Source organism: Microtus oregoni, unplaced genomic scaffold (genome assembly GCF_018167655.1).
Source record: "Microtus oregoni isolate MIOR12 unplaced genomic scaffold, Mior012 000025F_ref0000491, whole genome shotgun sequence".
Taxonomy (NCBI): domain Eukaryota; kingdom Metazoa; phylum Chordata; class Mammalia; order Rodentia; family Cricetidae; genus Microtus; species Microtus oregoni.
Genome location: NW_024543084.1, coordinates 11,786,234 through 11,800,017, shown reverse-complemented (window position 1 = coordinate 11,800,017; position 13,784 = coordinate 11,786,234). Strand labels below are relative to the sequence as shown.

Below are 13,784 nucleotides of genomic sequence, written 5' to 3'. Positions count from 1 at the left end.
CCACTGCAACCTCCTCAGTCAATTAGAGACACTTACCGGCAGCATGAGCATTGTTCCTGGAGGACCAGGCAAGCCATCAGCACCAGGAAGACCTGGGCGCCCAGGGGGACCCTACAAGAGCAGAAAGAAAACTGGTCAGAGAGACGGAAGGACAGAACTGAGCAGCAGCACTCAGAATGAGAATTCAGAAAACAGGCTAGGCAAGACAAAGACTCCATAACGGGAAACGTTCTAGAAACCCAGAGAAAGAAATAACACAATAGGGGGCTGTGGGGACGGGGAGTGAGGGAGCTGACTTAGGTATAACGAATTCAGAGGGAAAAGGTGGGTGACTGTGTCTGGCTAGAGGCTGAAGACTGAGTGTCAGGCTTGGAGAAAGGCAGGGGCCAGCTCCCGTCATTCCAGAGAGCCCCCACTGTCTCCACACAGACTGGAGCCCAAGAACTGCGCCCTTAAGTTCCCCTGGCCATGAATGAGGAACCCTCCTTGCTCCGGTCCTTAGCTCTGCATGTGACCAGGGACTGGAGGACAGGATAGAGCGAGCACTTGCTCGTTTGGACAGACCCAGAGTACGGTGTGAACAGAAGGAAGGACCACCCACAGGAGCACAAAGCCATCTCAAGCAACTTTAACGTGTTCGGGAACATTCTTCAAGCTCTGGCTTACAGGGACAGAGGCTGTGACAGAGTCAGAGTTCAGGCTGTCTTACAAAGTGAACTCAGAGGCCCAAACTGAACCCAGCTTGCGGAGACACCCACCCCTACAATCCCCAGTCTTCCCTGTATCTACAGGTGCCTAACTTTCACACTTACCCATACTTGCCTAAACCACCATGATATCCTCAGCCACTGCCTTGAAGAGACCACAGCCAGCAGAACACGCTACGTGACACCTTCCATGAGAACACACCATCATCTTCCTTTCTACCTCCTGCTTAAACGCCTTACTGTGCTGGGCCAAGAATCAGCTCCAGGGACAAATGCCTGTCCTTAACACACATACATCCTCGTCTGCAACTAGGCTGTCTGACTATAGCGATGACATTTATTAGATGAGCAGGCAGAAAAGGAGAGAAGAAAGAGAGGAAGGGAAAGAGCGAGGGAGGAAGGGAGAGAGGGAAGGAGAGAGGGGAAGGAGGGAGCAAGGGAGGGAGGGAGGGGGTGGGGGAGGGAGGAATGGAGGGAGGGGGAAAAAGGAGGGAGGGAAGGAGAGAAGGAAGGAAGGAAGGAAGGAAGGAAGGAAGGAAGGAGGAAGGAAGGGTTTCAGAAACCCACAAGCTGCAGTACTCCAACCCACCACCAAGTGTCGTTAGGAGTCCACGGCCCAGGACTGGGCTCACATCCCACCCAGAACAAATTGCCCAGCCAGTGTCTTGATTTATAATAAGAGGGGCTAACGTGAGAACTAATGTAGGCTCCGGGTCAGTAGCTGCTCCTGTGTCTCACAGGGCCCTACAAGCTTGTCTCACTAATGTAGGGCCACTGCCAAGGGCCTCTGACTGCCGACCAAAGCTGATGCCGGCTGCCTCTGGGCCCAGCTTGGTTCTTCCACCCCTGGCACAGAGCCAGGTGAGAGTCAACTCCATAGAGACCTGAGGGGGTGACAATGCATGGCCCTGGGGAGAGGGGTCATGTGAGGAAGGAGTAGACATCCTTAGTGTCATTTCCACATCAGAAAACAGTGCAGGAGGCAGAGCAGGAAGGAAGGAGGAAGAGACCAGATACGGCAAGAGGAAGGATGCACAGACAAGTCCAGTGAGCACATGGTCTCGGAACTGAATCCGCCTCTTACCCTTTCTCCAGGGTCACCCACTTGGCCAGTAGGACCCGTAGTTCCTGGTGGTCCCGGAAGACCCTGGAATTAAAAATAAAGTCAAGACAGGGTTTCAGACAAGGCCTCAGGGCAAAGCCTTCCCTTCTGGCTAAATGAGAGCAGAGTGGGGTCAGGGAAGGAGACATAGGTATCTGCAAAGGTGCAGAGCATCCAATTTCCTACCCAGGAGTTCCTCCCACAGTACCTCCCACAGGTCAGAGGGTAATAATAAATGCAGACACTCACAGCAGGGCCTTCAGGGCCTGGGGGCCCCTCTATCAGCATGCCCTGTAGAGAGGAAGAGAAGGAGGACATCTGAGATCACTGGTCCAGCCCAACTGAGCTGGTGGACAACAGTCTAGATTTCTAACAGTCAATCAATCAAGAGATCAGTCAGTCCCTACAGGGCTCAGGGGCAGCGGCCTGTGGTGGGGAACACACTCCTACCATCTTTGCATTCTCCTCAAGCACAGCGTTGACAAAAGCACTACAAGCCAGAATGAGAGAAACAGCCCCGAATACTACTGCTGTCCTCTGTCATCCACCTGAAATCCAGCTACCCAAGAGGTGGGATAGACCCCAGGACGAGGCACCTAGGTGGACTGACAAAGGCTGAAGAAAAGAAGCTACATGGGCTGAGGGTACTCAGGACACACCCAGTTCCTCCTCCCAGCATCCTTCTGAAGTCATCTGACCCACAACCGCCCTTTTCCCATCTTCCATCCCGTCACTAGCCCTCACTGTGTCCAACCCCCAAAGGGGATAAGGCATCACAGTACCTATTGGCCCTTATTTATTTATTTGTTTGTTTGTTTATTTATTAAAAATTTCCACCTCCTCCCCTCCTTCCATTTCCCTCCCCCTCCCCCCACTCTCTCTTCAGTCCTAAGAGCAGTCAGGGTTCCCTGCCCTGAGGGAAGTCCAAGGTCCTCCCCCCTCCATCCAGGTCTAGGAAGGTGAACATCCAAACAGACTAGTCCCCCACAAGGCCCTATTGGCCCTTCTTAAAAGAAGGGCTTTTCTGCTCTGGGACCTGCAATTCTGGGCACCCCCTTCAGAAAATGCCACCCAGACTTCTCTTGGTCTCCCAATCACTGCCTACCCAGAACATTCTGAGTCCCTTGCACACTTCAGGAGAATCTGTGCTGAGGGGTGGGGATCTGCACACGAGGCCGCAGGCTGGTACCCAGAGTCTGGGACAGGCTTTGGGTGGGTAGTTGCAGGACCCTGTCATGACACTGGCATGCCATACAGACTAGCCATGTGAAAGACATCCAAAGGTACGTCTTGGTTCTCAAGACTGCAAGAATAATGGAGTGAGTGGCTGAGGCCTTGGCCTTGAGCCAGGTCCCTGTCTAGTCTCCCAGCCAAAGGAAATAAGAATGGCTATTCTGCTGAGATAATGGGTACCATCATGCCTCCAATATGTGTCTTTGAAAACACATGACTCTCTTGTCAAATGTGTGCTTTGCCCTGACAAGCGAAAAGACCTGTTCAAGTGGAGGTGTGAGGCCTGAAATGCTGGTCACCATGGCTAAGGGGGAAGGGGGGAGTGAAGCCCAACTGACTAGGGGCAACAAAGTACCCTACCCACACACACAAGCCTTAGCCACCCTGCCTATGAGGTCTCCTGGTCTCTGGGAAGCTATACACCATGTTTACACAGATGCACTAGGAGAAATATTTGTGCGTGTGATGTACACAGAGAACTCATCCAAGCGGCTCATCTTCCCACTTCCCGTTTCCCCTGACAGGCAGCTGGGAGGACTCAGAAGTGGAGAAGGGATTAAGGGAACCACTGGTCCAAGAAGGGCCCAGGAGACAGCAGCTGTCTTTGCAGACACACACACTGTTGTTCTGAGGAGCGGAGACAGCATCGTGGGAGCTCACGGGAGGCCAGTCCAGGATCACCCCAGGTCAGAACAAAAAGGAAGGCATGTGGCTAGGGGAAACAGCCCTGGTCCCGTGGCCTTCCGAGGCAAGCTGAACCTAAGCAGAACCCCACACCCCCAACATCTCCTAACGCACTGGGGCTCAGAACTACAGGAGAAGGTCTCTGTAACTGACAGGGCTTATTCACTGGCGTACTATGAGAAACAATCTCAGCTACCCTCACTAACCCCAATAAGCCACACTCACACACTGACTCATGCTCACACAGAGAAAGGCTGGGACATAGGGTGGCAGACAGAGCCCCTCACGGTGTATACACATGCTGGGTATGTCAAAGCATCCATCTTGAGGCCTGGAGAGATGGCTGAGTCAATAAAGTGTGCAAGCATGAGAATCTGAGTCTGGATCCCGGGATCCACATAAAACCTAGGCTTGCACCTGTAACTGGAGACAGGCAGAACCCTGGAGTTCACTGTCCCAGCAGTCTAGACAATGGCTGAGCTCACCACCTTCCTACCTCCAGGGAAACCCTCTTCAGGGTGCTGAGGGCAACTGCACATACATGGCAGACACTTCAGAAATATTTTTAAAATAAAATAAACCTTAAAAAAAATAAAGTGGACAGCAACTGAAGGAAACAATTGGCATCTACCTTTGACCTCTGCGTGTATGTACACACACCCACAGGTATACATTGTACATATCTGTACCAAAATGTACCTACATACACAATAATAAAAATGATTACGATGATGATGATAAAAGGCCATGTTGTTTTATTTCCTTAAATACATATGGTTAAACAAAAATCAGAAATAAAAAAATCTTAGACTTAGCTGGGCGATGGTGGCGCACGCCTTTAATCCCAGCACTCGGGAGGCAGAGGCAGGCGGATCTCTGTGAGTTCAAGACCAGCCTGGTCTACAGAGCTAGTTCCAGGACAGGTTACAAAGCCACAGAGAAACCCTTTCTCGAAAAACCAAAAAAAAAAAATCTTAGACTTGGCCAAACTGAAGACAATTGTTTACTTTTCAGTGAGTAAAGACTTTGGTCTGTAGCCTAAGCTAGCCCAGAGCTCAGATCCTCCTGCCTCAACCTCCCAGTCGCTGGTATCATAGGTATATGCAGTCACTCACTCCCAGCTCCCAAACCATTCTTAATAGAGATCCATCCACCTGCTAAGCAGAACAAACTAGAAGCAATGGCAGAGCCTGGGGTCCTTTGGTAAAGGGATTGCCTAGCATACTTTGTAGCCCTGGGTTTGAACTCCAGCACTGGAGGAACTGGGTATGGTTCCTAACCCCAGGACTAAGAAGACGGAGGAAGGAGAATCAGGAGTTTGAGGTTATCCTCAACTGGTTAGGAAGTTCAAGGCCAGTCTGAGCTACTTGAGACATGGTTTCCCCTGCCCAAAAAGGGTCAATGATAAACCAGGAAGGTAGAGTGGGTGGCACCAGGTGAGAGGCATCAACTCGGCACTTCTGGCCCAAGCCCGTTGTAGGCTGGTGCCAAGGCTACTACTGGGTCTGCCTTGTCTCTGCCAAGTCAGATCTGTCCTTTTAAGGAGCCCCTTGTCTTGCTGATAAATGAGAGGAGCTAAACCTGAGCAGGGAGGGCCAGCTATGCCCCTCCTGGATGCAGGGGACTGACTGGCGCTGTGCTCAGTAGTTATAAACCCATGCTGTGGGACAGGTGTGGGGGAGAGGGAATAGCAGCCGCCCCCACACGGGGCAGGGTTTACACTGCCAGTCCCCAAGGCTTCCATCTGTTTATGTATAGCTAAGACTCTGAGGACATCTGGCGACGCTCCAGGTTGACAATTCCAAATGTTTACACCATCTCTCCATGGGGACTCGCCAAAGGCCCCGTGGACACTCTGAGGAAGCTGGGAAGAAGCAAGCAACAGGCGGGGGTGGGGGAGGCTTCTGTAACTGCCTCCAGATGGCTTGGGCTCTTCCTAGAGAAGAGGAACTGGATCGTCTAGAGATGGGTGTCCATTGGACCGCCTCTACGTTCTCAATGCTATCTCTGGCCCACCCTCACCCACAGCCTCCTTCAGGGAAGCTCTCTAATGGAGCTCTCTCCATGCCTCTCCTACTCTCAAAACTGGGGTACCAACTCCACATACAATAATCTTAAGTAAGCCTTATTCTAAGGTACCACTCAACCATTTCTGAAGCTGGGAACAAATCTTGAGGCCTGCAGAGCCTTGGGTACCTGCCTTCTCTGGGATCTCACTGCCCTACCCAGGAAAGATGTTCCTTTTAGTGAAGCATCAGGGACCCCGTCAAGGGGCTGCAATGGATGACCACGTCCACCTGAGGTGAAGCCCCATTGAGGCAGTGCCATATGGAGGTCTAGCATAGCAGAGATCTGTGCAGCAACCTCCCTCTGGCACAGAGTAGAACAAGCCTCAGACTTGTGCCTGGGGATTAGTCTGCCTTGGTCCCTTGAGATGCTCCTCTTCAGGACTAGCCTCCTGTGGGCATAAACTTGGGTTGAGTTTTCCCATGGGGTTGAGCAAGGGGCCCCTGAGTTGGGCTACCCTGATGCTCTGCCCTCTTTCCCTCAGTGCCCGATCATACAGCCTCAGATAAGGGTTGTCATCTTTCGATCCACAGGGAGGTCAGGGAGGGATCTAGAAAGAGGATATATGTCCTCGGGCTCACTGCCAGGGGGGAACCAGGGGCATGAGTAGCAGGAAGATCCCTTGGAATTAACAAGAGGCTTTCTTCAAAGGCTTCCCTTGGCCAGGAAAGAGGCCAAGGCAGGGAGCTTGCTCTGGTCTACTGGCCTACTAAGCACTGCCAAGCAAGGCTCTCCCCGTGTGTGAAGGTGGCGACCCTATGAGGCTGGTTCTCTCTCTGAGGGAGCCCCAAGGTCATGTTATGAACTCAGCTCCAGGGAGCCAAGTCCTGGTAGTGGAACTAATAGCTCCCCAGCCTTGCAATGGCTGGGATGTAGGACAAGAGCCTCCTCACGGGCTATGTTAGGACAGATGACTTCAGTGGCCAGCTCCTCTAGGCAAAGCCAATTCTGAGCCCACACTCCCATGGCTACCAAGCCCAGTGCACTCAATTACACAGCATTCTGTTCCCTGAGGTCAAAGTCCTGATGTCAGCAGCTCTGAGACCCAAGCAGGCCACAGCACCCAGCAGGACAAGGCCAGGCTCCCACAAAACTCTCTGATTGAGGAGGGGACACGGGCTGTACACAACCACACATTCTCTACAGGTTCTTGTTCTAACTTACCCAGGATCCCCCTGCCTAATGACATGGGGCTTTACTCAGAGGTGAATCCTACCTCAGAACCACTGACGTTCCCTTGACCATCTTTCCTGTTTCAATGGTTGCATGCAGTAAAGGGACTCAAATGGGGGCATTAGGGACACAGAGGGGTGAAGTCTTTAACTAACTATGCCCCTGCCTACTACTTACAGGAGTTCCCCACCCAGCCTTGGTCTAGCCTCCCTCTCGAGGTCTGTGTCCCTTCTTCTAAGGACATCTCCGCAGAGGTGCTCTGACCTTCCGCCTTCTCTCCAAGTACAGACACTTGTGATCTACATGCTGCCCAGCACCTTGACCGAGCTCTGGAATACTCCCCCAACACAGATTCTCCCAAGCATCTGCGATACAGGGGATGTAGAATGCATGGTGGTGGCTTCTCGAGTATCCTGATGGGCAGAGAAGGGACCCACAGTCTGGTCCACCACAAGCTTAGCAGAGGACACCACAGCAAAGACACACACACACACACACACACACACACACACACACACACATCTGTGTCCTTACCGGCTCAATAATGGCTGGCTCTCCCTTTTGTCCTTTCTCACCTCGAGGTCCTCCAATCTGGGTGGGGGTCAGGGTGGAATGTGAGATTCCAGAGAAGAAGAACGGGGGAGAGAAAGGAAACAAAAAGTCCACATGACACAAAAGTTGTGCAAAAGCAGAGTGCTCCCTGCCACCAGGTGCCTCCCCCTCATGTCCAGGAGGAGGCTAATGAGCTGAAGCAGGCTGCTCATCCTCACGCCTAGCCACGCATATACCGACGCAATCAGGCAATGAGGCGCAGCTAATGGAAGTCGGAGGGGCCAATTTAATGAGAGAAGCTCAGTCAGGCATGGTGGCACATGCCTTTAACCCCAGCACTTGGGAGGCAAAGGCAGATGGATCTATATGAGTATTAGTCTGGTCTACACAGTGAATTTCAGGCCAGCCGAGTCTACATAATGAGATCCTATATCAAATTAGTTAATTGGTTAGTTAGTTAATTAAAAGAGAAGAATGAAGCCGCGTGCTATCCTAGGTCACTCTTGCCACCCTCAGACTTCTGGAAGGGCTGCCCCTTTCCCGCCACCCAGATGCCCCTGAGCAGAGAGGAGCCTGGGTCTCTTACCCCCTCGTAGATGGTGTCCTGGTTAGCCGGCATGCCTGGCCCTATCTCTGAGGGCGAGACATTGGAGTCAGAGTCAGGGTCGAAGTATGGGTCATAGTAGTTGTCCTCTATGTTCTTGATAGTTTCCTCGGTGAACTCACCACCCAGGTCATCCTTCCCTTCCCCTGGAGGCAGAGCTGGCTGTAGATGAAGGGGCAGAAGGGGCAGAGTCACTCAGGGAGGCCGACCAAGTGACCGCAGACTTCACCTGGCTGGCACTGAGTCCGGCAATTTCTGCCAGACACATAACAACCAGTGGCCCACAACAGACCATCTAGAGCTGAAGCCCATGGGGATTCTGTGAAGACCCGCAGACCTTCTGCACACTTCCCAGCCACCATGGGGATGGTTCCCCAAACTGCCCAAGATCCCATAACAAGTTAGGGCAGTCTCTGAGTGCGGCACTCCCCGCTGGGGAGGTCTGCACTCAGATGGTGATTACGGCTGTACTCTATCCACTCTGTGGGCAATTAAAGCTTGCACCCTGGAAACCGAGGGTCTTTCTAACAACGAAGAACACAGTGCCCCATGAGGGTTACTCTGATGCTCACGGATGGTACTCCTGGAGCCAAAATCTACAGTATTATCTGTGCCACCCTGAGAATGAGAACTCAGAGCCCAAGAGCTATTCTACCTATTTTGCAGTGGAAAACGGAAATAAACTCAGAAAAGCCAATGGCTTCCAAACACACTCAACCCACTACAGAGGAATGGGGAGCCAGAGTATGGGGTCGGGGGGGTTGAGCAATGAAGGCCACCCAAGGAAGTAGATGCTCAGCAGGGACCCAGAGCCACAGCCTTGGACCCTTCCCCCGCCTCTCCCCTAGGTCAAGACATAAAGGAAGGAAGACAATTACATTGGAGGTGTTGGAGGTAACAGTGGTGCTGGTGGGAATCTCGGCCCCTGAGTCAGGGTTGGTGGGCTGGTCAGGGTTCTCTACCCCCTCGCCATAGCCAAGGTCTTCATAAGGGGAGACAGTGTAGTAGTCATCAGTGGGCACGTATTCATAGTCCCCAATTCCTGGATCATCCTCCTTGCCGGCAATGTCGCTGGTCTCAGGCACTGTGGGGGCTTCTGGTGGGGGCTGGGTCTGTTCCTGGGGGCAGAGAATAGAGAGAGGCAGTCAGGGGACCTGGATCCAGGATTTTCTAAGCACCCTTCCTAGCAACCCTTTAGTGTAACCGTGAATATCAGTGCATGGATGCAGAACTCAGCCAAGACGTATGGACTTGGATTCAGGATCCTTGGTCCCTGAAACACAGGGACAATGTGGAGGGAGGCAGCCAGTGCGTGAACACCAGCTACCAGGAGTGGCATGAGTAGATGGAGGACCACCCAGGGACACACCAGGAAAGGTCCAACCACAGCTTAAGCGTCCATATATGTGGGGAGGGAGAATGTTTCCCTCTGTAGGCCAGGCTGGCCTAGAACTCATGACTGTCCCAACTCAGCTTCCCAAGAGCTAGGATTGTGGGTATGTGCCACCATGTTCATGGCTTCTGGCTCTCTACCTTCCCCTGCTCCATGGCCTGGAGGGGCCAGGAACCTCCCCGACCCAGCCCCTGTCCAGCTCAGACCTCAGGAACCTCCGTGGTTTCTCTGGCAGCTTCCACTGGCTTCTGCGTAGGGGCAGGCTCCTTCCCGGGGTCTTCAGGGTCTTCATAATATGGGTACTCGTAGTAATAGGTCTCACCGTCTCCTTCTGGGTACTGAAGTCAACGGTGGCCATAGGAAGAAGGAAATGGACATATTACAGGGCAGCCTGTCAACCTCCTTGCCCTGGCTCAGATGGGGAATCAGATGTCACAAGGCACTGCCCAGCACCAAGGATCCACAGACAGGGTTCTTCCCTCAGTCACTCCTTGAGAAGCTGAACAAAACCCAGAAGCCCAACATGGAGATGGACGACCTCACATGCTCCTGAGAGGTCAGCAAAAGCAGAGCCCTCAAAGAGGTTACATCTGACCCATAGGAATCAGAGCCGGGCAAAGTGTGAGTTCCATTGGTCACAGCCATTAGGCACCAAACATGACCTTCAACCCCAACTCATAGGACTCACAGTCAGAAGCAGGCATTTTTGTCCTCAAATACTAATCAGGGACCTGGTGGGAGGCTGGCTTTGGGCATCCATCCAGCAACCTAGGATCTGTGGGGCTGGGCTCTAGGCCAGGGAACCCTACTGCCCCATGAACACCCCCTACCTCATCTGAGTAGCAGTGAAAGAGGACAGGTGTGAGGAGAAATACAGCTGGAGAGACAAAGAACTCAGAGGAGCAGAAGACAGGCCTGGCCAGAGGCAGGGGAAAGACTAGGAAGAACTCCAAGTAAAATGAATAACAGAGGGCCTGGGGTGAGCAAAGGGACCCATCAACTAGAGCGAGAAATGGGGAGAAGGACAAAGGGGACACACATGGCTGTCCTTCAAAGTTGCAGCTACTCTGGGAGTCAGGTTATTGACCACAGTACACAGGACTGAGCATGCTTCAGGTACCCATGAGGGAATGGGCTGCACTCTAAAGAAAAACTGAGGCCACAACCTGAGGGTAAAGGGCACCACCTATCTGCATCCATTCATGGACGTGTGTGGAAGATTAAAGGCCACAGCTGCTGACGGGACTTCCCTGAGAGACTCCATCATGGCGAGGTCGGTGTAACTACTCTATGGTAAAGTGGATCAAACATCACACACTGCTTCCCCTATGGTCCTGCAGCTTCCACAGTCCTTTGTAACCCTGCAACTCTGTACCATCCCGGCCTGCCTGTGCTCCCACGGTGAATCCGGCCAGAGATGACTCACGTATTCATCCGGGTTAGGGTCCTGTGACTGAGGTGTGTCAGGGACCGCGGTGTCACAGTCGGGGCTGTAGTGCTCACAGTAATCATAGGCAGCTCGGTGGTCAGAGACGAAGAACAGCTGTTGGATGTCACCCTGCAAAAGGACAAGGGCTCATGAGCCAGCAGCACAGGTACTCATAGGGACCTGAAGGACCCAGGGGACTCGGCCTGATAGCCTGGATCAGACAGCAGCCTGGGAAAGACCTTGAGAGGATATGCCTTCAGGGACACACTTCCTCCCAGCAGATGCTGCTCTGCAGAGCTACTTAAGCAAGGTTGGCTGACCTAAGGATTAACCCATTCATATCCCCATCCTTCTATTTACCCAGGCACCTATGCACTTACCTACCTTTCCATCCATCCATTATCTAAACACCCATCTATTCACCTACCCACTCATCCACTCACTACCCTTTTATCCATCCATTCATCCATCCATCCAGCTCACCCATCCATTTACCTCCTATTCACCCATCTATCTACCTATACATCTACCTACCCATCCACTCATCATACATCCACCAACCTATCTACTCATCTACCCTTCCATTAACTATCTACTCATCCATTCCCTAATTCACCCATCCACACATCCATTTATCCACCTTTCCATCCCCATCCATCCACCCATCCACCCATCCATCCATCCATCCATCCATCCACCAGATACCTGTTACACATTTGCCAAGTTCGTGCTCACAGCAAATGTAGTTAGAAAGCATAAATGCATCTGTTCTAGATTCAGGAGGGCATATCCCTGTCTCTAGCAGTCTCCAGCACCGAGGGGTATCTCTTTACAATGCAAAGCTTGCTTTTTCATTGAGTTAAACGCAGAATATGACCTAGCAGTTCCAACCCTGGAACTCAGAACAAACACTTGAACAAATTTCCACAAATCAGTATGCCCCTAAAGATAAAGAGGGACTGACTCACTTGGGCCAATGCATATCCATATACTCTCAGAGCAGTATTGTCAACAACCCCAGAGCTCCAAGTGTTCATGCAAAGATGGCAAGTAAGTGGAACACAATGATGAATGCCCCACGTACAAGTCAGCCCCGACGACTCCACACAGCCAATGCTGGAATTTCCAGCTGATCACAGAATCAGGTACCCCACTTCTCTCTTACTAAGATATGCAGACAGCAAAGAAGTAAAGAATCTGCAGAGACCGAGAGCACAATGTACAGATACCCTCCTGATAACAACCAGAGCCAGCCTGAGGCAGGGCCTGAGCCCTCCCAGCCAATCAGACCGTATTGGTGACAGTGACCGGGAGTGAGAGTGTTTCCATTCGCTGAGCACAGGTAAGGAAGCTGCTCATGGCCTCCCATTGTGGTCATCACAGTCTATCAGCCCCCATTCAGTAGCCCAAGAAAGTAAGGTTCAGTGTCCAATAGCAGGTGGGGCAAGGCCTGTGAAGGTGGCTCACAAGGTTCCAGTGACTTCCTCCTACTGGGCTCAGAGCTGGAGAGACGGTATCAGAGCATTCTAGCATTTTGAAGGCCACACTGGAGATGGTACAATAAACAGAGGTGACCTAGGGCTGTGCCAGGTCAAGTTCTCTGTGCCTGGAGCCCATCCTGTCACATGATGCTATCACCATTCACTATAGTTGAATGCATTACGCTACACTGGGATAAAGTGTGCAATATATCCTATGGAATTTTCCGGTAGTGGGCTGCAGAGACAAGGCCTAGATGAAATTTGGAAACCAGCACAGTCTCTTGGGTTTCTTTTGGGTTTTCTCTCCACCCCAGGCAGAAATGCTACCTGCCTGGTATGTATTCTCAATGGCATCTTTGCCTTTCCAGCTGAGCTCGGCACCCCTAGCGGACCTGCAGTGCTGAGTCCTCCAAAGGGACAGTAAGATAGAGAATGTCAAGGGGGCAGGGCCAGCGGAGGACTCAGTTAGGACAGGGGACTCAAGAACAAACAGGAGGTAGCAGCCATCAGACACTCTGGACATACGAGGCCAGGATCAGACCACAGGATTCAGGAGCAAAGCCACAGGCCCAGGAGGAGGGGCTCAGAGGGACTCGACAGTAACCAGCGAGCACTCAAGAAGGGAAGGAAATAGTAGACGCATTTTTGTGATTACAGAAGATGACATGCCCAGCTCTTTCTCACTGATCTCCTTACTCACCCATCCATCCATATATGTTGCCCATCCATCCATGCATGCATGCGATTCATCTGCCCCTCCAATCATCCAGCCAGCCATAAGGGCCCTCCACCCATTGATGCACATCATTCTTATGGCCATCCATCCTTTCTCCCATCCATTTATTAATGCCATCGATCCATCTATCATTCTTGCATATCATCTGTCTGTCCACCCACCCATGTCATCTGTCTACCTATTCATTCATTCATTCATTCATTCATGTACCCAGTCATGCGTCCATCCATTAACCTGCTGGTTCAACAGCCACCAACACCTCCTATGTTCTGGCCACCATGTCTCATACTGCAAATGCACTTGTGACACAGAACAGCTACACAGTGGTGCCCACATTCTATCAGCACAGACTGGCCTGTGCTTTCTGATAACATCACATCCTCCCAAACCATGTAGTCATTGTGAGCTTCTTTTGGTGCCCTATTTCTGGCCAGAATCTTGGGGTTATCTCTGGTCCTGCACCCACAGCTCTGCTGTGGTCTGGGGAAAATGTGGCCTTCTTGCCCAATCCAGGAAGCCCTTCATCCCTGCTTTTCAATAGGTGAAGTATGAACCTTTCTCTGAGCTGGACCCTAGGCTGGACCTGGAGGCTGCAGGGACAGGTCTAGATGTGGCACTCCTAT

At 52.0% G+C, this 13,784-nt stretch overlaps 1 protein-coding gene across 3 annotated transcripts in view; it reads right to left on the bottom strand.

The window, feature by feature from the left end:
* The window catches only part of Col5a1 (collagen type V alpha 1 chain), a 150,757-nt gene that overhangs the window by 78,089 nt on the left and 58,884 nt on the right, over positions 1–13,784 (bottom strand). For all 3 annotated transcript variants that reach the window (XM_041674302.1, XM_041674303.1, XM_041674304.1), the window contains exons 5-12: positions 10,942–11,073; positions 9,722–9,853; positions 9,001–9,240; positions 8,105–8,284; positions 7,501–7,557; positions 2,059–2,100; positions 1,792–1,854; positions 37–111 (exon numbers count right to left, since the gene is read on the bottom strand). In XM_041674302.1, coding sequence (XP_041530236.1) covers positions 37–111; positions 1,792–1,854; positions 2,059–2,100; positions 7,501–7,557; positions 8,105–8,284; positions 9,001–9,240; positions 9,722–9,853; positions 10,942–11,073 — 921 coding nt within the window. The remainder of the gene's footprint in view (positions 1–36; positions 112–1,791; positions 1,855–2,058; positions 2,101–7,500; positions 7,558–8,104; positions 8,285–9,000; positions 9,241–9,721; positions 9,854–10,941; positions 11,074–13,784) is intronic.